Source organism: Hemitrygon akajei, chromosome 2 (assembly GCF_048418815.1).
Source record: "Hemitrygon akajei chromosome 2, sHemAka1.3, whole genome shotgun sequence".
NCBI lineage: Eukaryota > Metazoa > Chordata > Chondrichthyes > Myliobatiformes > Dasyatidae > Hemitrygon > Hemitrygon akajei.
Window position 1 is genome coordinate 163,446,742 of NC_133125.1, and position 22,632 is coordinate 163,469,373.

The 22,632-nt window shown below is 44.1% G+C and overlaps 1 protein-coding gene across 1 annotated transcript; it reads left to right on the plus strand.

The window, feature by feature from the left end:
- The first annotated feature begins 10,964 nt into the window (after positions 1-10,964).
- LOC140717665 (zinc-binding protein A33-like) lies at positions 10,965-16,119 on the plus strand. Its single transcript, XM_073031304.1, has 6 exons — positions 10,965-11,375; positions 11,455-11,550; positions 12,838-13,071; positions 14,377-14,399; positions 14,486-14,604; positions 15,375-16,119. The coding sequence occupies exons 1-6, from the start codon at positions 10,965-10,967 to the stop codon at positions 16,031-16,033; spliced, it is 1,542 nt and encodes a 513-aa protein (XP_072887405.1). The 3' UTR covers positions 16,034-16,119.
- Positions 16,120-22,632: the final 6,513 nt, after the last annotated feature.

Consider the following 22,632-nt stretch of genomic DNA (forward strand, 5'->3'; position numbering starts at 1 on the left):
CCTTGCCAGAGAACAAGCTGTCCCAATCTATGCTCTTTAGATCCTTTCTTATTTCTTCAAATTTGGCCTTTTTCCAGTTTAGAACCTGAACCCAAGGATCAGATCTATCTTTATCCATGAACCAAACAACAAATATTTTAGATTGAGTAGATGACGGTCACTAGTCCCAAGGAACTCCCCCTCTGGCACATCAGCCACTTGTCTGGGAAATGATGCCATCATTCCAGCATGAACTAAAGGCTTCTGTATGGTTCTTTTAAGGAATAGACTTGAGGATCTCAGTGCAATCCTAAAATCTCATTCATCGCCTGGAGCAGTTCTGGGCTGGGGATTCCCAGGGGTCTTTGAGGAAATGTTTGAATGTTTTCCTCTGTACACCTGGTTGTCCCTGAAACTCTGTTCAGTTTCAGTACATTCCTGGAGTCTGGTCTCAAGCACAATGACTTGTACTGCCCAGCAGAACGTACAGGCTCTTCTAATCCACACTGTCTTTGAGGTTCTATAGTCAATTCCAACAAAGTGTTCACCCCTCTCATTTATAAGCTGCCCATATAGCCTGACTGTGGCACAATAAAGGCCAATGTAACGTTTCCCCTGATAATGGTTATTTCAAGTTCAATTTACAAATTCCTTTAATGAGAAGGACGTGGAAGTTGGAGAATTTAGGGAAGAGAATAGTGATGTCCTGAAACATGACAAAGGAAGGTGCAGGCAGCTTAAACACATAAAGCTGAATAAATCCCTGGGGTCTGAACAAGTCCATCCTAGGTCATCCTGTTCCAATTGCTTGAGGTTGACCATGGATAGTGTGTCTTGGCTGTCTACGTGATACACAAGCCAGGGAAGTCCGATAGGGAGAGCAAGCTGTTACCCATGCAGCAGGCTCCCCCCCCCCCTCCACAAAGCTGATGAATCCAAAGGAACAGCAGAGAAAGATAAAGTTTGGCATCAGTAGTGTCGTACGAGTAGCCAGTCAGTGTTGAATTCAATGTAGGCCTGCATTAGGGACTCCACCTCTGATTTTTTTCTTCAGATTTTATTCATGGAGGCTTTCCCATGAGTGGATACAACTTCAATGATGTGAAGGTTTTAGATCAGAGTTTTCATTCTTCTAAGTGAATTGTCAACAACGTCTGACGGGCTTGTCCATCTGCCCAAAGCGAATGGTTTAAATATGCCAGTAAACCACCTTTGCCCTTTCTGCTGCCAATTGAAACGGTTCTGCTGGGCTAAGTATCTAAACCACATTTAAAGCCTGGACTTGGTTGTCAGAAGCTCTTTGAGAACATTTTTTGAGGGAGCTTCTGCTCACTACCTCCATGGCCATGATAACCTTAAGGAACTCCATCCGGGACCTTGTGGGAAACTAGGGAAGAAATTGCTAGAGGCACAACTGGGATATTTAGAAAACTGAACATAGAACAGTGCAATCTTTTACTACCATCCGGTTCAGAAATGGCGCAAGTGCAGAGTGAGACACTGACACGGGTCGATAGTTCAGACTTTAATGCGAACAGTGTTAAAGAGGAAAAGAAAACAATAAATGTTAGGCCAAACAAGGCCATTAACTAGAACTCTCAAGTGGAAAATGAAGCCTGCACTGCGGCTGAAAAGAACAAATAAATATTAAACAAATACCACTAGTCTTCTGAGTCAGTTGACTCGACAGTCCAATTTCTCAGGCAAGGCCGAGTGCAAACAGGCAGCAAAGCATTGCTGTACTGCGTCCAAGTCTCGAGAAGCACTATGACAAAATGAATGGAGTTAAGTACTATCACAATGAAATAATAATTAGCTGACACGTGCATATTCACGAGCGCTATTGCCGAATCTGCTGCGCTGCCAAATCTGTGCTTGTGACAGCCCCCACCCCACCACCCCCAGACGCAGCCTCTGAGGCACCACAGACCTGTGTCTGCTGGAAGTCCTGAATGAGGGACTTGTCCAAGATGTCCTTCAGTGATGCTGGTAGATAAGTGCCATGGTGTGCACTGCCAATATCGGAGTCAAAAACTTCCATGTAGGGACAGAACCACGAGCTTTTACAAAGGTAGCTCGACCAAGTGATACCGTGAGATGGATCATTCTGAAAATGAGGACCCTCCGATTGGAGCTAATCAGGCATCTGCTTTAACAATAAAACTAACAGAATCCCTGAGCCTATCAAAATAAACTTAAACCGAAAGCACCAGGAAACCGCATTACAAAGAGTGAGTCGCTCGAGAAAAACACACGGTACTCTTAAAACTTTAATAACTGTTGTTAATTAATTCATCCCCAGTAACATCGTTGTACATCTGTTTTGCAACCTCTCCATCTTAATAACATCTTTCTGTTGCAAGGTAACCAGAGCTGTAAACAATGCTCCAAATGTGATCTCACCAACGTTTTGTACACACGTAACGTTACATAGCAGCTCCTACTCAGCATTCTGATTGGTGAAGGTGGGAAACTCAACCACACCCCCCCCCATACTGTAACACTCTCCTGGGGCCCACCAATTACTGTGTAGGTCCTGCCCTGGCTTTTGTCCCAAAACATAGCACCTCGTGTTCCTCTAAGTTTAACTCAATCTGCCATTCTTCAGTTCCACTGGCTCAGTTGATCAAGGTGCCATTGTCATCTAAGATAACCTCATCACTGTCCAGTTTACTGTTGAGCATTTGTCAATGGAACTAGATTAGGAAACTCACTGCGCAATTTGTAATTAATCGAAGCTCATACTTTATTGTCTCTGCACAAGCAACAATGTAACAATATTGATCCTGGGCCGACATCTTAAACCATGAATTCTACTGTTCCCTCTGTATCAATATTCACTCAGACAACTTGCTCAATTCATAACACCGTAATAGGGGATCTCCGTTGGCCAGACTATCGATCCTTCCTTCTCCCAGTCCCTGGCGTGGGAGTTCTTTCTCGCAATGGTGATTCTCCAGAGTTATTGCTGTGACCACATTTATATTCATTTCTCATCAATTCAAACATAGCACTCCAGTGTCATTAACACCTTTTTGTTGGCTCTGTTCCAGGCCAGCATCCATTAATGACCTCTTCCCAGCAAGTGACATTGGTAATTCATGGCTTTTTGTACTCAATGAGCAACGAGTTTGATTCATGCAAAATAGATACTGACTCCAACAGTCAAAAACCTGCAAGTTATATCCAACCAAAGAATATCTCACAAATCGAACACTTGTCAAGCATTTGGAGAAGTACAGTCTAAGCATTTGGAGAAGTACAGTCTACTCATGGATAGTCAACATGGCTTTGTGAAGTGAAGATGGTGCCTCACGAGCCTGACTGAATTTTTTGAAGAGGTAACTAAAGAAATTGATGAGGGTAGGGCAGTGGATGTGGTCTACATGGACATTAGCAAAGCATTTGACAAGGTCCCTCATGAGAGACTCATCCAGAAAGTCAAGAGGCATGGGATCAGTGGAACCTTGGCTGTTTGGATAAAAAATTAGCTGAAAGGAAGAAAGCAGAGGGTAGTTGTGGAAGGAAAGTATTCTGCCTGAAGGTTGGAGACTAGTGGAGTGCCGCAAGGAACTGTCCTGGGACCCCTCCTATTTGTGATTTTTATAAATGACGTGGATGTAGAGGCGGAAGGATGGGTGAGTATGTTTGCGGATGACACAAAGATTGGAAGAGTTGTGGCTAGAGCTGCAGGTTGTCAAAGTTTACAAGAGGATATAGACAGGCTGCAGAGTTGGGCAGAAAAATGGCAGATGGAGTTCAATCCGGACAAGTGTGAGGTGATGCATTTTGGAAGGATGAACCAGAAGACTGAGTACAGGGTTAATGGTCAGTTACTTAAGAGTGTAGATGAACAAAGGGACCTTCGGGTTCAAATCCATATATCCCTCAAGGTCGCTGCACAGGTTGATAGGGTAGTTAAAAAGGCCTATGGGATGCTAGGCTTCATTAACAGAGGGATTGAGTTTAAGAGTAGAGAGGTCATGTTGCAACTCTACAAATCTCTGGTGAGACCGCGCTTAGAGTATTGTGTTCAATTTTGGTCACCTCATTATAGGAAGGATGTGGAAGCTATGGAGAGGGTGCAGAGGAGATTTACCAGGATGTTGCCTGGATTGGAGAACAAGTCATATGAAGCAAGGTTAGCAGAGCTGGAACTTTTCTCTTTGGAGTGTAGAAGAATGAGAGGGCACTTGATAGAGGTCTACAAGATTATGAGAGGCATAGATAGGGTGGACAGTCAATACCTGTTTACCAGGACACCAATAGCAAACAATAGAGGGCATAGGTACACAATTAAGGGAGGGAAGTTTAGGGGAGACATCGGGGTAAGTTTTTTACACAGAGGGTTGTGAGTGCCTGGAATGACTTGCCAGGGATGGTGGTGGAGTCTAAAACATTAGGGTATTTAAGAGCCTCCTGGACAGGCACATGGATGAAAGAAAAATGGAGGGTTATGGGGTAGTGTGGGTTTAGTACTTTTTTCTTAAGGATTATATGGGTCGGCACAACATGGAGGGCTGAAGGGCCTGTACTGTGCCGTAGTGTTCTATGGTTCTAAATGACTTTTTATTCCAAATTAACTCTAGTCCAGCAGATTACCTGAAGCATCATTATGTCTTCTATAAAACACTGATCAAGTCAAGCAGCTAACACAGACGTAAAACAGTTCCACAAAATGGCGGCCTCCATCTCCAAGCACATGACAGGAACAAAAACAATTGATCTGTCTACTTTCACTGTCCTTGACCCATTCGAGTTCGATGCTTTCTTACAGATTTCAAATCCGCCATGGCCAACCTTTATCCAATCTGTCGATTTGTATTGCCATGTGCTCATGATTGTTTTCATGCCCCATGTGCTCCTGTCCCCGTCCGTGCAGCCCAATGTATCACTGATTACTCCGCCCCTCACCTGTTTCTCATTATTACCTGTATTGCTGCCAATTATGTCTCATTGTTTTCTACCTATCATCTGCCTCTCTGTTTATTGCACAGTGTATTTTAGTCCTGTTTGTATGTCCTGTAGTATGGAATGCCATACTAGATCTAGTATTAGGTAATGAACCAGGTCAGGTCAGGTCAGGTCAGGTCAGGTCAGGTCAGGTCAGGTCAGGTCAGGTCAGGTCAGGTCAGGTCAGGTCACAGAATCTCTCAGTGGGAGAGCATCTGGGGGACAGTGATCACTGCTCTCTGGCCTTTAGCATTATCTTGGAAAAGGATAGAATCAGAGAGGACAGGAAAATTTTTAATTGGGTAAGGGCAAATTATGAGGCTATTAGGCTGGAACTTGCGGGCATGAATAGGGATGATGTTTTTGCAGGGAAATGTACTATAGACATGTGGTCGATGTTTAAGGATCTCTTGCAGGATGTTAGGGATAAATTTGTCCCGGTGAGGAAGATAAAGAATGGTAGGGTGAAAGAACCATGGGTGACAAGTGAGGTGGAAAATCTAGTCAGGTGGAAGAAGGCAGCATACATGAGGTTTAGGAAGCAAGGATCAGATGGGTCTATTGAGGAATGTAGGGTAGCAAGAAAGGAGCTTAAGAAGGGGCTGGGGAGAGCAAGAAGGGGGCATGAGAAGGCCTTGGCGAGTAGGGTAAAGGAAACCCCCAAGGCATTCTTCAATTGTGTGATGAACAAAAGGATGACAGGAGTGAAGGTAGGACCGATTAGAGATAAAGGTGGGAAGATGTGCCTGGAAGCTGTGGAAGTGAGCGAGGTCCTCAATGAATACTTCTCTTCGGTATTCACCAATGAGAGGGAACTTGATGACGATCAGGACAATATGAGTGAGGTTGATGATCTGGAGCATGTTGTAATTAAGGGAGAGGAAGTGTTAGAGTTGTTAAAATACATTAGGACGGATAATTCCCCAGGGCCTGACAGAATATTCCCCAGGCTGGTCCATGAGGCGAGGGAAGAGATTGCTGAGCCTCTGGCTAGGATCTCTATGTCCTCGTTGTCCACGGGAATGGTACCGGAAGATTGGAGGGAGGCGAATGCTGTCCCCTTGTTCAAAAAAGGTAGTAGGGATAGTCCGGGTAATTATAGACCAGTGAGCCTTATGTCTGTGGTGGGAAAGCTGTTGGAAAAGATTCTTAGAGATGGGATCTATGGGTATTTAGAGAATCATGGTCTGATAAGAGAGTCAGCATAGCTTTGTGAAGGGCAGGTCGTGCCTAACAGGCCTGATAGAGTTCTATGAGGAGGTGACCAGGCATATAGATGAGGGTAGTGCAGTGGATGTGATCTACATGGATTTTAGTAAGGCATTTGTCAAGGTTCCTCTCAGTAGGCTTATTCAGAAAGTTCGAAGGCATGGGATCCAGGGAAGTTTGGCCAGGTGGATTCAGAATTGGCTTGCCTGCAGAAGGCAGAGGGTCATGGTGGAGGGAGTACATTCAGATTGGAGGGTTGTGATTAGTGGTTTCCCACAAGGATCTGTTCTGGGACCTCTACTTTTTGTGATTTTTATTAACCACCTGGATGTGGGGGTCGAAGGGTGGGTTGGCAAGTTTGCAGATGACACAAAGGTTGGTGGTGTTGTAGATAGTGTAGATGATTGTCAAAGATTGCAGAGACATTGATAGGATGTAGAAGTGGGCTGAGTAGTGGCAGATGGAGTTCAACCCGGAGAAGTGTGAGGTGGTACACTTTGGAAGGACAAACTCCAAGGCAGAGTACAAAGTAAATGGCAGGATACTTGGTAGTGTGGAGGAGCAGAGGGATCTGGGGGTACATGTCCACAGATCCCTGAAAGTTGCCTCACAGGTAGATAGGGTAGTTAAGAAAGCTTATGGCGTGTTTGCTTTCATAAGTCGAGGAATAGAGTTTAAGAGACGCAATGTAACGATGCAGCTCTATAAAACTCTAGTTAGGCCACACTTGGAGTACTGTGTCCAGTTCTGGTCGCCTCACTATAGGAAGGATGTGGAAGCATTGGAAAGTGCACAGAGGAGATTTACCAGGATGCTGCCTGGTTTAGAGAGTATGGATTACGATCAGAGATTAAGGGAGCTAGGGCTTTACTCTTTAGAGAGAAGCAAGATGAGAGCAGACATGATAGAGGTGTACAAGATATTAAGAGGAATAGACAGAGTGGACAGCCAGCACCTCTTCCCCAGGGCACCACTGCTCAGTACAAGAGGAGGGAAGTTCAAGGGGGATATTAGAGGAAGGTTTTTCACTCAGAGAGTGGTTGGTGCGTGGAATGCACTGCCTGAGTCAGTGGTGGAGGCAGATACACTAGTGAAGTTTAACGGACTACTAGACAGGTATATGGAGGAATTTAAGGTGGGGGGTTTATATGGGAGGCAGGGTTTGAGGGTCGGCTCAACATTGTGGGCCGAAGGGCCTGTAATGTGCTGTACCATTCTATGTTTCTCACCTGTGTTTTGCCAGATTGTGCCAGTGAGTATTTCTGAGCCTTTCCAGCATTCATATGTAAACTCTGTCTTTCTGAATATCGACCCTGTCTGCTTGTTGACCCTAATTTTGCCTGTTTATCCTGATTGTACTGGTTTTTGACTCTGCTGTTTCCTGATTCTGATTTTTGCTTTTTTTTTATCTCCGCCTGAACTTTGATGCTGACTTCGTTTGCCCCTCTGGATTTATTACTCAATAAATATCACAATGTGCACAGTACTTGGTCTGTGATTGGGTCCCATTTTCCAGCATCATGACACCAATTTCTTTTTCTAAACAGGGAACAGAGAACATGGGGATAAAAGGATGCTGATAGCAGTTATATTGACAGTCCTCCAAACAGTAGCTGAGATATGGGCTACAGATTACAATGGGAGATCAAAAAGGAATGTAAAAAGGACAATGTTATAATAGTCAGGGGAGATTTTTTATCATGTAGGTCGATTGGGAAAATCAGGTTAGTAATGGATCGCAAGAGAGTGAATTTGTAGAATGCATATGAGATGGTTTTTTAAAGCAGGTTGGTGTTGAGCCTATTAGGGGTACAGCTATGTGGGTTTGGATGTTACGTACTGTTATGTAATCAATTGGATCAGCAAATTTGCTGATGATACAAAGAATGGAGGTGTAGTGGACAGTGAGGAAGGTTTTCAAAGATTGCAGAGGGATTTGGACCAGCTGGAAAAATGGGCTGAAAAATGGCAGATGGAGTCTAGTACAGACAAGTGTGAGGTATTGCACTTTTTGGAAGGAAAAACCAAGGTAGAACATACAAGGTAAATAGTAGGGCACTGAGGAATGCAGTAGAACAGAGGGATCTGGGAATACAGATACAAAATTCCCTAAAAGTGGTGTCACAGTTAGATAGAGTAGTAGATAGTGCTTTTGGTACATTGGCCTTTATAAATCAAAGTATTGAGTATAAGAGTTGGAATGTTATAGTGATGTTGTACAAGGCATTGGTGAGGCCAAATTTGGAGTATTGTGTGCAGTTTTGGTCACTGAATTACAGGAAGGATATTAATAAGATTGAAAGAGTGTAGAGAAGGTTTACAAAGATGTTGCCGGGACATGAGAAACTGAGTTACAGAGAAAGGTTGAATAGGTTAGGACTTTACTCCCTGGAGCAAAGAGGGGAGATTTGATGGAGATATATAAAATTCCGGTGGGTATAGAGTGAATGCAAGCAGGCTTTTTCCACTGAGGCTAGGGGAGAAAAAAAAACAGAGGACATGGATTAAGGGTGAAGGGGGAAAAGTTTAAAGGGAACATTAGCGAGGGCTTCTTCACAAGAGAGTGGTGGTAGTGTGAATGAGCTGCCAGATGAAGTGGTAAATGCGGGCTCACTTTTAACGTTTAAGAAAAACTTGGACAGGTACATGGATGGACGGATATGGCCCAGGTGCAGGTCAATGGGACTAGGCAGAAAAATGGTTCAGCACAGCCAAGAAGGGCCAAAAGGCCTGTTTCTATGCTGTAATGTTTTATGGCTCTGTCGTTCTAACTGGAGAGGATTAGAGAGCTTAAGGCAAAGGAATCCTTAGGAGACAATGATCACAATATGATTGAGTTCGATTTGAAATTCGATAGGGAGAAAGTGAAGTCTGACATAGCAGTATTTCAGTGGAGTAAAGGTATCTACAGTGGTATGAGAAAGGAGCCGGCCAAAGTAAATTGGAAACAGATGCTGGCGGGCATGGCAACAGAGCAGCAATGGCTTGAGTTTCTAGGAAATGAGGATGGTGCATGATAGATGTATTCCAAAAACAAAGAAATACTCAAATGGCAAAATAGTGCAACCGTGGCTGACAATGGAAGTCAAAACTAATGTAAAAGCAAAAGAGAGGGCATACAACAAAGCAAAAATTAGTGGGAAAATAGAGGATTGGCAAGCTTTCAAACCTGTACAAAAAAGAACTAAAAGAATCTTTAGTAGGGGAAAGATGAAATATGAAATCAAGCTAGCAAACAATATCAAAGTGGATAGAAAAGCTTTTTCAAGTGTATAAAATAAAAGAGAAATGAGAGTGGATATAGGACACCTAGAATACGAGGGAAAAAATAACGGAGGTCAAGGATATAGAAGATGAACTAAAGGAGTATTTGCATCAGTTTTCACTGCAGAAGACACTAGCAGTGTGCCAGGAGTTGAAACGTCTGATGAAAGAGAAGTGAGTACAATTACTATTACAAGGGAGAATGTGCACAAAAGGCTGTAAAAACTGAGGGTGCTTAAGTCACCCAAACCAGACGAACTGCACTCTCGGGTTCTGAAAGAGGTGTTCTGGATTGTGGAGACATTAGTAATGATCTTTCAAAAATCAATGGACTCTGGCATGGTGCCAGAGGACTGGAAAACTGAAAATGTCACTCCACTCTTTAAGAAAGGAGGAAGGCAGCAGAAAGGAAATTATAGACCAGTTAGCCTGACCTCAGAGGTTGGGAAGATGTTAGAATCAATTGTTAAGGATGAGGTTATGGAGTACTTGATGACACAGGACAAGATAGTACAAAGTCAGCATGGTTTCCTTCATACAAAATCCTGACTGATGAGCCTGTTGGAATTCTTTGAGGAGATTACAAGTAGGAGAGAGAAAAGGGATGCAGTGGATTTGTATATTTGGATTTTTTGAAGGCCTTTAACAAAGTGCCACACATGAAGCTGCTTACCAAGTTAAGAGAGAATGGTATTGCAGGAAAGTTACTAGCATGGTTAGAGCATTGGCCGATTTGTAGGAGGTAGCGAGTGGGAATAAAAGGATCACATTCTGGTTGGCTGCCGGTGACTAGTGGTGTTCCGCATGGGTCGGTGTTGGGACCGCTTTTTAAGCTGCCTATCAATGATTTAGATGATGGAATAGATGGCTTTGTTGCCAAGTTTGCAGATGATATGAAGATTTGTGGAGGGGCAGGTAGTGTTGAGGAAGCAGGTAGGCTGTAGAAAGTCTTAGACAGATTAGGAGAATAGGCAACAAAGAGGCAAATGACAGATTTGGTGATTGGGCAAGAAAGTGGCAATTGAAATACAATGTTGAAAAATGCAAGGTCCTTCACTTTGGTAATAGAAATAAATGTGCAGGCTATTTTCTAAACGTGGAGAAAATTGGAAAATCTGAGACACAAAGGGACTTGGGAGTCCTTGTGCAGAACACCCTAAAGGTTAACTTGCAAGTAGAGTCGGTGTTGAAGAAGGCAAATGCAATTAGCATTCATTTCAAGAAGTCTGGAATATAAGAGGCTTTATGTGATGCTGAGACTTTAAAGGTAAGGCACTGGTGAGGCCTCACCTTGAGTACTTTGAACACTTTTGGGCTCCTTATTTACGAAAAGATGTGCTGAAGAGTTCAGAGGAAGTTCTCGAGGATGATTCCGAGAATGAAAGGCTTATCATATAAGGAACTTTTGATGGCTCTGTGCCTGTAACCCATTGAACATTTGCGGCAATATAACGTTCATTTCTTGAGACTGCAGCGCGTCTAGTGGACGATCGCGGTACTGCAGAGTTTCAGCAATTGAGAGCAAAAACATTTTGAACCAGGAAGTGCCGGAAATTAACATGGCTTCGAAAGGACCGGACGAGGGTTTAACCGAGGAGGTTATTTGTCACGTCTGCCTGGATTTCTTCACCGATCCGGTTACACTGGAGTGTGGACACAATTTCTGCCGCTCCTGTATCACACGCTTTTGGGAAAGGGAGGAGAGAAACTCCTGTCCGGAATGTAAAGCGCAGTTTGCAGACCGGACCCTCAGGTCCAGTCGAATTTTAGCAAGACTGGCTGAGAAGGCTCGAAAACTGCACCTGAAGCCGAGAGAGAATGAAAGTAAACTTCACTGCGAGGAACATGACGAAGAAATGAAGCTGTTTTGTGAAACGGACAAGAAGCTGATCTGCGTGATTTGTGCAGTTTCGCAGGAACACAGAGAGCACCGCTTCCTGTCGATTAAAGAAGCTGTTGAACTCTGCAAGGTAAATATCAACCGATTTCAATCAGCTGTTTACCTTATTGTGTCTGCATTGTCTAATTCCTTTACTCTCTGGTTCTCAGGACCAGATTAAATCTTCTATAGAATCCCTCACAAAAAAGAAATCAGACTTTCAGCAAATGGAGCAGCAACAGATACAGAAGATTTCCGGAGTTCGGGTGAGGCCTGCCTGTGCGCAATTTCTGATCTTATTGTTTAGTTTTCGTTTCCTGTGTGGATGGCAGCTCCGTATCGCAGCAGGTAGTGCTACTGTTTTACAGATTCAGTGACCTGGATTCGATCCTGATCTCTGGTGCTGCCTACGTGTAGTTGCCCCTTCTCCCTAATGACATAGACGGGTTTCATGCCAATCACAGACACGCCGGCTGAATGGGTAGGATGAAGAAGGATTTAGACAGTTTAGGAGAATGGGCAAGAAAGTGGCAAATGAAATACAATGTTGGAAAATGCATGGTCATGCACTTTGGCAGCAGAAATAAATGTGCGGACTACAGTATTTTCTAAACAGGGAGAAAATCCAAAAACCTAAGATGCAAATGGACTTGGGAGTCCTTGTGCAGAACACCTTGAAGATTAACTTGCAGATTGAACCAGTGGTGAGGAAGGCAAATGCAATGTTAGCATTCATTTCAAGAGGTAGAGAATTCAAGAGCAGGGATGTGATGCTGAGGCTTTATAAGGCACTGGTGAGTATTGTGATGAGTTTTGGGCTCTTCATCTTAGAAAAGATGTGCTGGCATTGGAGAGGGTCCAGAGGAGGTTCACAAGGATGATTCCAGGAATGAAAGGGTTATCGCCTGATGGTTCTGGGTCTGTACTCACTGGAATTCAGAAGGATGAGGGGGGATCTCATTGAAACCTTCTGAATGTTGAAAGGCCTAGACAGAGTGTATGTGGAAAGGATATTTCCCATGGAGCGAGAGTCTAGGACAAGAGGGCACAGCCTCAGGATAGAGGGGTGTACTTTAAAAACAGAGATGCAGAGAAATTTCTTTAGCCAGAGGGTGGTGAATTTGTGGAATTTGTTGCCAGATGCAGCTGTGGAGGCCAGGTCGTTGGGTGTGTTTAGGGCAGAGATTGATAGGCTCTTGATTGGCCATGTTATCAAAAGTTATTGGGAGAAGGCCAGGAACTGGGGTTGAGGGGCTGATAGAAATCAAGGATCAGCCATGATTGAATTGTGGAGCACACTTGATGGGCCAGATGACCTAATCCTGCTCCTATGTCTTATGGTCTTATGGTCTTATAGAATTGCTAAATCACGATGATGTGGGTGGTCTGGGAATTGACTGGGAGTTAATGGGTGTGTGATGGATTTCTTGGACTGAAGGACTGGGACTGGTAGGATTGCTCTGAAAATAGGCATAATTTTTAAGGACTAAATGAACAATTTCAGTGTCGTGGTGCAGTCACGTAATATCTTAACCATCATGGTCATTTGACAGGAACAGTCTCATCAACTTCAGTACCATGTCTCCGCCCAGTTTGCTGAACTGCACCAGATTCTCACTGAGAAAAAGCAGCACTTCCTCAGAGATCTCAGAGAAGAAGAGGAGAGGATTTTAAATCCTATGGAAAAAAATCTCCGAGCGATCCAAGAGAATTTAAATTGTATTCGGGAGGAAATTTCAAGGTTACAAGAACAGATGGATCTAACAGACAGTGTGAGGTTTCTCAAGGTGAGAGACAATATTATGAGCACAAGAGATTCTGCAGATGCTGGTGTTTGAGAAACACAACCAATGCTGGAGGAACTCAGCTGATCAAGCAGCGTCTGTGTGGTCGACATTCCAACAGGGAATCTTCATCAGGACTGGACAGGAAAGAGGCAGGGGCCAGAATAAGGTGGGGGAGGGAAAGAAGTACAAGCTGGCAGGTGACAGGTGAAACCAGGTGAGGAGAAAGATAGGTGGGTGGAAAGGGGGATGAATTAAGAAGCTGGAGACAACAGGTGGAAAGGCTATCTAATAGGAGTATGAAGGAAAGGAAGGATGGGGGCACTAGAGGGAGGTGATGAAAAGAGAAGGGGTGAGAGGGGAAACAGAATAGGCAATGGCAAAGGAGAGATGGGGAGGAGGAGAAACTGCCAAAAGTTAGAGAAATTGATGGTGCTGAGTTCCTCCAGCATTTTGTATATGTTGCTTCAGATTTCCAACATCTGCAGAATTTTTTGTGTAGACAGATGGATGTCATGCTATAAAGCTGGAGGCTGCCCAGAAAGAATATGAGGTGCTCTTCCTCCAACTTGAGTGTGGTCTCATTGTAGCAGTTGAAGAGGCCATTTGCTGACATGTCAGAATGGGAATGGGAAGTCCCATTGAAATACGAGGCCACCGGGATATTCTGGGTTTTTTAGCAACAGATGGAATGAAGTGCTTGACAAAGCATTCTCCCAGTCTATTAGAAGCCACACCAGGAGCACTCAATACAGTCGATGACCCCGATAGACTAACAGGGGTAATGATGTGCTGGATATGGAGGCACGTGGGGTAGTAGGTAGAGACAAGGGGAACAGTGAACAGTGAACCATATTCCCTCGCGCGTTTCTCCGGCTTCCCCATTCGGTCTCTGCTGCCAGTTTCAACCACACCTGTGGCAGCGAGTTTTGCATTCTCTTTCCTGAACTTACTGCATGATCTGTTGAAGCCTGCCTTACATTTTATCTTTGGCTGAAGGCATCCACATACATTCTTTATCTTCTCCCACCCTTTAATACATGCATAATGTTAAATATCCATCTGATCACCTCAATGTCGTACTTGGGTGAAAAAGTATCATCCCCTATGTTATAAATTTCTCAAGCTTTCTTTGTACCGTGTCTGGTGGCCCTACGTCATTTCCACAATGACCTTTTTAAAATCTGTGTGCCAGCAGGAGTGAGTTCGGAAAAGGGAATATTCAGTGCCATGCAATAATTGGCACAAAATTCCTGTTGTAGGACATCCAGTCTCCGTTAATTCAAATCTGCGTTTCATTTATTTTAGGAAGAAGATCATCAGAAGAGCAGGTAGGACATCTCTTGACAAAATTCATTCATAAAATAATTCAAAATTGGCTGATGCTCCATTTATAACAGCTGTTTAACATTCGCAGTGTTGGTGATGAAGCTCCAGTGTTGTCAGTGACAGATGGTACCCTGACAATGGAGAAATTCGATCACCTCTTCTCGCTAAAAACATTGTTGAAAGAAACTTATGTTGCCATTAAGCAAGGTAAAGCTTGTACAGTTTCCTTTGCCCTTGCACCGTTAAATAGTAATTGGAAGAAAACAATGACTTGCAATAACATTTGGGGGTGTGGATTGACCTCCTTGGTCCAAGATTGGGTCTCAGGGGAAGCTACACAGACTAACCTATCGTACGCAAACACACACACACACCCCTCCCCCAACCCTACAACCCCGAGTCTGTAACCATTCTACCCCACTTTCCTGCCATGTTCAATGCATCCCCTCCCTCTGTGTCGCCAATCATTCCAGAAAATAAAACAGCGACAGGAGTAGGTCACCTGGACCATCACATCTGCTCCCTTTCAATATGGTCATGGCTTCTCTACGTCAGAAACCTCCTGTGCCAGATTACTCCTAATTCTCTAGCATTAAAGAAAATTAACTGTCTCCTTTCAATATCTCCAGTAACCGCTCACATCAGTTCCCTCCATCGTCAATTTGCCTCCCATTGCATGACCCCAATGGAAAAGTTCCAGATATTGCGCACAACCACTTTACCTCCACCCATCCTCCTCTCTTCTTCCTGCCGTTTCTGTCCGCACGCCTCTGTCCCCTCCCGGCAAACCCAGGAAAATCTCGTCTCCATCCCGGCGAAGATGCTCGCGAGAAGTTTCTTTTCCATTTATCCCGAGAATAGTGACTGCTGCCGTTCGATTGTGCCTGAGGCCGAGCGGTTTGAACCCCGGTCCCAAGGCTGCCCAATCCACGGGGACTCTCTAATTCTGCTTCCCACCTCTCCCCCCAACTCTACAGTCTCTGTGACTTTGGATGTGGAAACAGCGGGCCCGGGACTTGAGGTATCGGCCAACCGGAAGAAAGTGAAATGGACTCGGTCCCCACCGCATCACTCTGACACTGAGAAGAGGTTTACAGTCGGGGCTTGTGTGCTGGGATCGGAGGGATTCACATCAGGGAGACATTACTGGGAGGTGGATGTGACGGGGAATCGGCGCTGGAGGCTGGGAGTCGCTGCAGAGTCCGTGGAGAGGAAGAGAGGGATCAAACTGAAAACAGACAATGGATTCTGGATCATTTGGCGCCGGGATGATGAGCTCAATGTGAACACTTCCCCTCCAACTCGTCTCCCGGCCGATCGCAACCCCGGGAGGGTGGGTGTATATCTGAGTTATGAGACTGGGACAGTTTCATTTTACAACGCAGAGACCAAGACCCATCTCCACACCTTCACTGGGAATAAATTCACAGGGAAACTTTATCCTTTTTTTGGAACTGTGGATGAAAACAAGTGGGTCAGAATCTGCTCTGTTCCCCTGCGGATCTGTAAACGGGACAGGTCCAGGCATCCGCGTCAGATGCTGGGCTCAGGGGCTGTGGAAAATATCAGTGACAATAGATTGGCGCTGAAAGGGTCCCTTTTAATCCCCAAATTCCACACTGTGGTGATCCAATGAGCATGGAAGTAGAATTGGTGTCTAAATAAATGTGGGAAAAGTGGATTAAACAAGAATTACTGAAATAAATAAAAACTACCGATCCATGAAGTTTAATGTGTTAACTGCATTGTGAACATAACACCAATATTTTTTGTGAAATTATAAAGATTGAATCAATCACCCTTCACTTGAGCTCAAATCAGCAGCAATCGCGTTTCGCAGGTCCAGAGCTCCAGGCTCCCCAGGGTCCTGAGGTACAGAGAGAAGTGTGAATTTTGTAAATGGTGATGCACCAGCTGGCATAGGTGAGTCAAGGGTAGTTGTAAATGGGTGGGAGGGATCAAATTCTAAATCACCATAAGTGAAAGAAGACAAAATAAATGCTGAGGATGTGAGAATGGCTGGAATTCAAATAGTTTGAATTCACTGTTGAGTCCTGAGAACTAATGTGTGATATATATACATATATACACACACACATATATGGAGAGAGATGAGTGAGGGTCGGGAACTCACAGACTGAAGGGCTGGGGAAGGCACAGACCCTGGGCACCCTTAAGCATCTCCCTGATGTACTCGACGAGTCGTGACCTGCAGAGTTACCAGGTATGGAGGGTGGTGACAAATGAACACACTGTGGAACCATTTGTGAATCAAGCAACATTTCTGGGGAAAGAAAAATCAGTGATGGTTGATCGGGGTGTTGTACATCTGATGTAATCGATAAATTCTCTGCACTGTCCCAAATAAAATCACAGTTCTGGCTGGCATAGTGTAACATCCGCTACTCCCAACTCCAACTCCAGCGACCTGCATTTGATCCTGACCTGAGGATCTGGAGACCTCACGTTCTCCCTGTGACCACACGAATTCCACTCTGAATACTCCGGTTTTCTGGCATATCCCAAAGACAAGAAGCTTGCTCGAAAGTACCCAACTATCACACAGTGCGGGCATGGCTGGAAAGGGTAATTGGGTGGGGGAGGGAAGCTGATAGCTGAGAGAGAGAGAATAGGGTAGACGGAAGTGAGTGGAGGTGTGGGACTGATAGAGTGAAGGAATGCAGTGACCTGATGGGCCAAATGGTTCTTCAAATGTAAGGAAAATAACGGTATTTCTCAGCTTTAACTACAGGACTTCAAATTCAATCGATTTCTTGCTTATATTCTGTCCGAGTGCCGTCCAACTTGATGGCATGAATATCAATTTCTCAACCTTCCGGAAGTTGCACCCCCACCACCCCATTCCTGTTACCTTCTCTCACGTTATATCCTCACTTCCCCATCACCTCCCTCTGGTGCTCCTCCCCCTTCCATTTCTTCCATGGTCTTCTACCCTTTCCTATCAGATTTCCCCTCCTCCTGCCCCTTATCTCTTTCACCAATCAGCTTCCCAGCTCTTTACTTCACCCCTCTCCTGGATTCACCTATCACCTGCCACCCTCTACTTCTTCGACCCCTCCCCCCACCTTCCTCCTCTGACTCCCCATCGTTTTTTTCAGGGCCGATGAAGTGTCTCAGGCTGAAACATCAACTGTTACTCTTTTCCACAGATGCTGCCTGGCTGCCGAGTTCCTCCAATGTTTACAGCATCAGCGGTCTGTAATCGGGATTCGATCCCCGCTGCTTTCTGCCCGGAATTTGTACATTCTTCCTGTGACCGCATAGGTTTCTTCCCACATTCCGACGACATACGGAATCTGGAGCCTGGTTTGTGCTAATTTCTGCTGATAGAATACCAGCCTCAATAAACAATATTGAACATTATTGATAGGGTGTTGTTTTAAATGGATGACAACACAGACTCAGCAGCTGAAGTTGCATGGTTCGACCTTCACAAGGGCAGTCAGTGGGCAGTAAATGCTGGCCCTGCTGCCGATTTCCCCCTTTCCGTAAGCAAATATTTGAAGGGTCTCGGCCCGAAATGTAGACTGTCTACTCTTTACCATGGATGCCTGCTGAGTTCCTCCAGTGGTTTGTGTGTATTACTTTGATTTCCAGCATCTGCAGATTTTCTCATTTGAAATAGAGATACAACATTTTGTTTCTGTTCTTCCTGCATTACTGTTCCCACCAGCAAGTGGGGATCCTCGCCGTGAAACAGATATTTGGGCCTCTTGCCATCCCCATCATCTGGGTGATAACACATTGTAATGAACTGATCTTCCAAACATTCCTTGGTTGGACTGGCGGAGTCCTGAATTCAGGGCGTTAACAGCAGATGATTGAAGACGAGGGTCACGTGGAGTTATACCCCTTTCCCTCTCTCTTTCATTCTCCAGGTGATCCTCAAACTCTGTCTGGTTTGATCCTAACTCTCTCTGACGTACATAAATTGGTACGTCACCTGATCAAGGATTGAGTCAGCTACCCAGGTGGGAAGGAGAACTCTGCATTGATCACAGGAGCAAACAGGGTGCAGGAAAGGGTGGGGGGAAAATGTACTGGAGGAAACAGATCTGAGGCAGGGTGTACACCATAAGGGTCAGGGGAATCCCTGAAGGAGAGGACATGCATTTCTCTCATAACTGCAGGTGACTAGTAGCACTCCACAGGGATTCATAGTAGGACCATTTTCACATTATATGTCAATAGTTTGGATGATAGAATTAATAGCTTTTGGGCCAAGTTTACAGACAATACAAGGGCAGGTGGAAGGGCGGGGAGCAGGAAGTCTAGTTACACATATCGGGAGAATGGGAAAAGAAGTGGCAGATGGAACATAATGTAGGGAAGTGTATGGTCATGCACTTTGGAAAAAGGTGTAATGTGTACTTCACTTTTAATTTAAGTAAGGCTTACGCATATGACATGGGTGGTTTGATGATATATGCCATTCACATACTTCTACATAAAACACATAGTAAATTATTAAAGTAGCAAAGAATGTTTAATTAAACAATATATTTACAAATTTACTCAAATATTACAAGAATATTAAATACACAACTCTCCTCCCTTCTTAGCTATAAACTTCCAACTCAATATAGAATGCATCTCATATACTATACAGACATTAACAGAGGAGTAAATTTAAAATTGTCCCATTTTAAAGACTTAATCGCTCAGAAAGATTACCCTTGTGGGACAGCATCTTTCCTGCCCAGGGAGGTTCCTCTACGGTGAAACAATCTCAGATTCCAGGGCCTCCTTCATGGTGTTTGAGGGGTTAACTCGGGCTCTACAGGAAATGACTCTTACAGCTCTGAATAGCTTTCTGTTGAATGCAATGGCATCCCGACCAGTGCACGGCAAGCTGCTCAATCTGTTGATCTATCCCCGGCCATCAGACAAAGCTCTGAGCAAACGTTTTCATTCTGACCACACCTAGAAGTCTGGCATGTAGCTCCTTGAACACTTCAGCTCTCAGCTTGGATGGTACAACATTCTCAAACCCACATGAGGCAAACCACGTCAAGGCAAGTTGATCACAGTGCTGGTGAAGGTTGGGGAACTGGAGTTTCTGTTGTCCATTCCAACCATTCTGGGTGGCCATGTAGATCTGAGACAGTTTTTCTGGTTTTCTTTGGAAGATCCCTGTTGTGATAGGGAGACTTTTAGTTTTCATTAGAGAGAAGATATCAAGAAGAGTGATGTGTTCTCCTTATTTGTTTTTGTTTGTAATTTTTCAGATATTTCTTTTTCTGAGGCTAAATTGAACAATCCATCAGCATTTCCATGATTAGTTCTCTTCTGAAACCCTTCTGTGGATTGAAAATGGAAAATAATCAGTAATGAGGGTAAACTCTCGCATACATAGAACATTACAGCACAGAAACAGCCCTTCTTGGCTGTGCCATGCCATTTTTTCATGCCTAGTCCCACTGACCTGCACCTGGGCCATTACCTCCAAAACCCTCTCATCCATATACCTGTCCAAGCTTTTTCTTAAATGTCAACAGTGAGCCCACATTTACCACTTCATCTGGCAGCTCATTCCACACTCCCACCATTCTCTGCATGAAGAAGCTCTCCCTCATATTCCCTTTAAACTTTTCCCCCTTCACCCTTAACCCATGACCTCTGGTTTTTTTCTCCCCTGGTCTCAGTGGAAAAAGCCTGCTTGCATTCATTCTATCTATACCCATCATAATTTTATACACCTCTATCAGATCACCCCTCATTCTCCTACACTCCAGGGAATAAAGTCCTAACCTATTCAACCTTTCTCTGTAACTCAGTTTCTCAAGTCCCGGCAACATCCTTGTAAACTTTCTTTGCCCTCTTTCAACCTTATTAATATCCTTCCTGTAATTCAGTGACCAAAACTGCACACAATACTCCAAATTCGGTCTCACCAATGTCTTATACAACCTCACCATTACATTCCAACTCTTATACTCAATACTTTGATTTATTAAGGCCAATGTACCAAAAGCTCTCTTTACAACCCTATCCACTTGTGACACCACTTTTAGGGAAATATGTATCTGTACTCCCAGATCCCTCTGTTCTACTGCACTCCTCAGTGTCCTACCATTTACCTTGTATGTTCTACCTTGGTTTGACCTTCCAAAGCGCAATACCTCACACTTGTCCACATTAAACTCCATCTGCCATTTTTCTGCCCATTCCTCCAACTGGTCCAAATCCTTCTGCAAGCTTTGAAAACCTTCCTCACTGTCCACTACACCTCCAATCTTTGTATCATCAGCAAATTTGCTGATCCAATTTGCCACATTATCATCCAGATCATTGATATAGATGACAAATAACAATGGACCCAGCACTGATCCCTCTGGCTCACCACTAGTCACAGGCCTCCACTCAGAGTAGCAATCCTCCACTACCATTTTCTGGCTTCTTCCATTGAGCCAATGTCTAATCCAATTTACTACCTCTCCATGTATACCTAGCGACTGAATCTTCCTAACTAACTTCCCATGCGGGACCTTGTCAAACGCCTTACTGAAGTCCATGTATACAACATCCACTGCCTTCCCTTCATCCACTTTCCTGGTAACTTCCTCGAAAAACTCTAATAGATTGGTTAAACATGACCTACCACACACAAAGCCATGCTGACTGTTTCTAATAAGTCCCTGTCTATCTAAATACTTGTAGATCTTATCTCTTAGTATTCCTTCCAATAATTTACCTACTACCGATGTCAAACTTACCGGCCTATAATTTCCTGGCTTTCTTTTTGAGCCTTTTTTAAACAACGGAACTACATGAGCTATCCTCCAATCCTCTGGCACCTGACTCATGGATATTGACATTTTAAATATTTCTGCATAATTAGGGCCCCTGCAATTTCAACACTAGTCTCCCTCAAGGTCCGAATGAATACCCAGTCAGGTCCTGGGGATTTATCTACTCTGATTTGCCTCAAGACAGCAAGCACCTCCTCCTCTTTAATCTGTATAAGTTCCATGACCTCCCTACTTGTTTGCCTTTTTTCCATAGACTCCATTCCAGTTTCCTTAGTAAATACAAACCCAAAAAACCCATTTAATACCTCTCCCATTTCTTTTGAATCCATACATAGCCAACCACTCTGATCTTCAAGAGGGCCAATTTTATCCCTTACTATCCTTTTGCTCTTAGCATACCTGTAGAAGCTCTTAGGATTATCCTTCACCCTGACTGCCAAAGCAACCTCATGTCTTCTTTTTGCCCTCCTGATTTCTTTCTTAAGTATTTTCTTACTCTCTTTATACTCCTCAAGCATTTTATTTCCTCCCTGTTGCCTATACATGTTATACATCTCTCTCTTCTTCTTTGTCAGAGTTCCAATATCCCTTGAGAATGAAGGTTCCTTATTCTTATTCATTTTGCCTTTAACCTTGACAGGAACATACAAACTCTGCACTCTCAAAATTTCTTCGTTGAAGGCCTCCCACTTACCAATCACATCCTTGCCAGAGAACAACCTGTCCCAATCTACGCTTTTTAGATCCTTTCTCGTTTCTTCAAATTTGGCCTTTTTCCAGTTTAGAACTTCAACCCAAGAATCAGATCTATCTTTATCCATGATCAAGTTGAAACTAATGATGTTGTGATCACTGTAACCAAAGTGTTCCCCTACACACACTTCCGTCACCTGCCCAAACTCATTTCCTAATAGGAGATCTAATATGGCATCCTCCCTAGTTGGGACATCTATATATTGATTTAGAAAACTTTCCTGAACACATTTCACAAACTCTAACCCATCTAGACCTTTAACAGTATGGGAGTCCCAATCAATGTGTGGAAAATTAAAAATCCCCTACAATCACAACTTTCTGTCTCCTGCAGTTGTCTGTTATCTCTCTGCAGATTTGCTCTTCCAATTCTCACTGACTATTGGGTGGTCTATAATACAGGCCTATTAATGTGGTCATACCTTTCCTGTTTCTCAGCTCCACCCATATGGCCTCAATAGACAAGCCCTCTAACCTTTCCCGCCGAAGCACTGCTGTAATATTTTCCCTGACTAGCAAAGACAACTCCCCCCCAACCCTTCATCCCTCTGCCTCTATCACGTCTGAAACATCAGAACCCTGAAACATTGAGCTGCCAGTCCTGCCCCTCCTGTAGCCAAGTTTCAGTAATGTCTATGATGTCATAATTCCATGTGTCACTCCAAGCCCTCAGCTCATCTGCCTTTCCCACAATACTACTCGCATTGAA

Bases quoted from the DNA above. Each gene is read 5' to 3' on its own strand.
- LOC140717665 (XM_073031304.1), top strand. From the start codon at position 10,965: ATGGCTTCGAAAGGACCGGACGAGGGTTTAACCGAGGAGGTTATTTGT. The intron at 13,072-14,376 runs GTGAGAGACAAT...CATTTATTTTAG, and splicing joins ACAGTGTGAGGTTTCTCAAG to GAAGAAGATCATCAGAAGAG. The intron at 14,400-14,485 runs GTAGGACATCTC...TAACATTCGCAG, and splicing joins GAAGATCATCAGAAGAGCAG to TGTTGGTGATGAAGCTCCAG.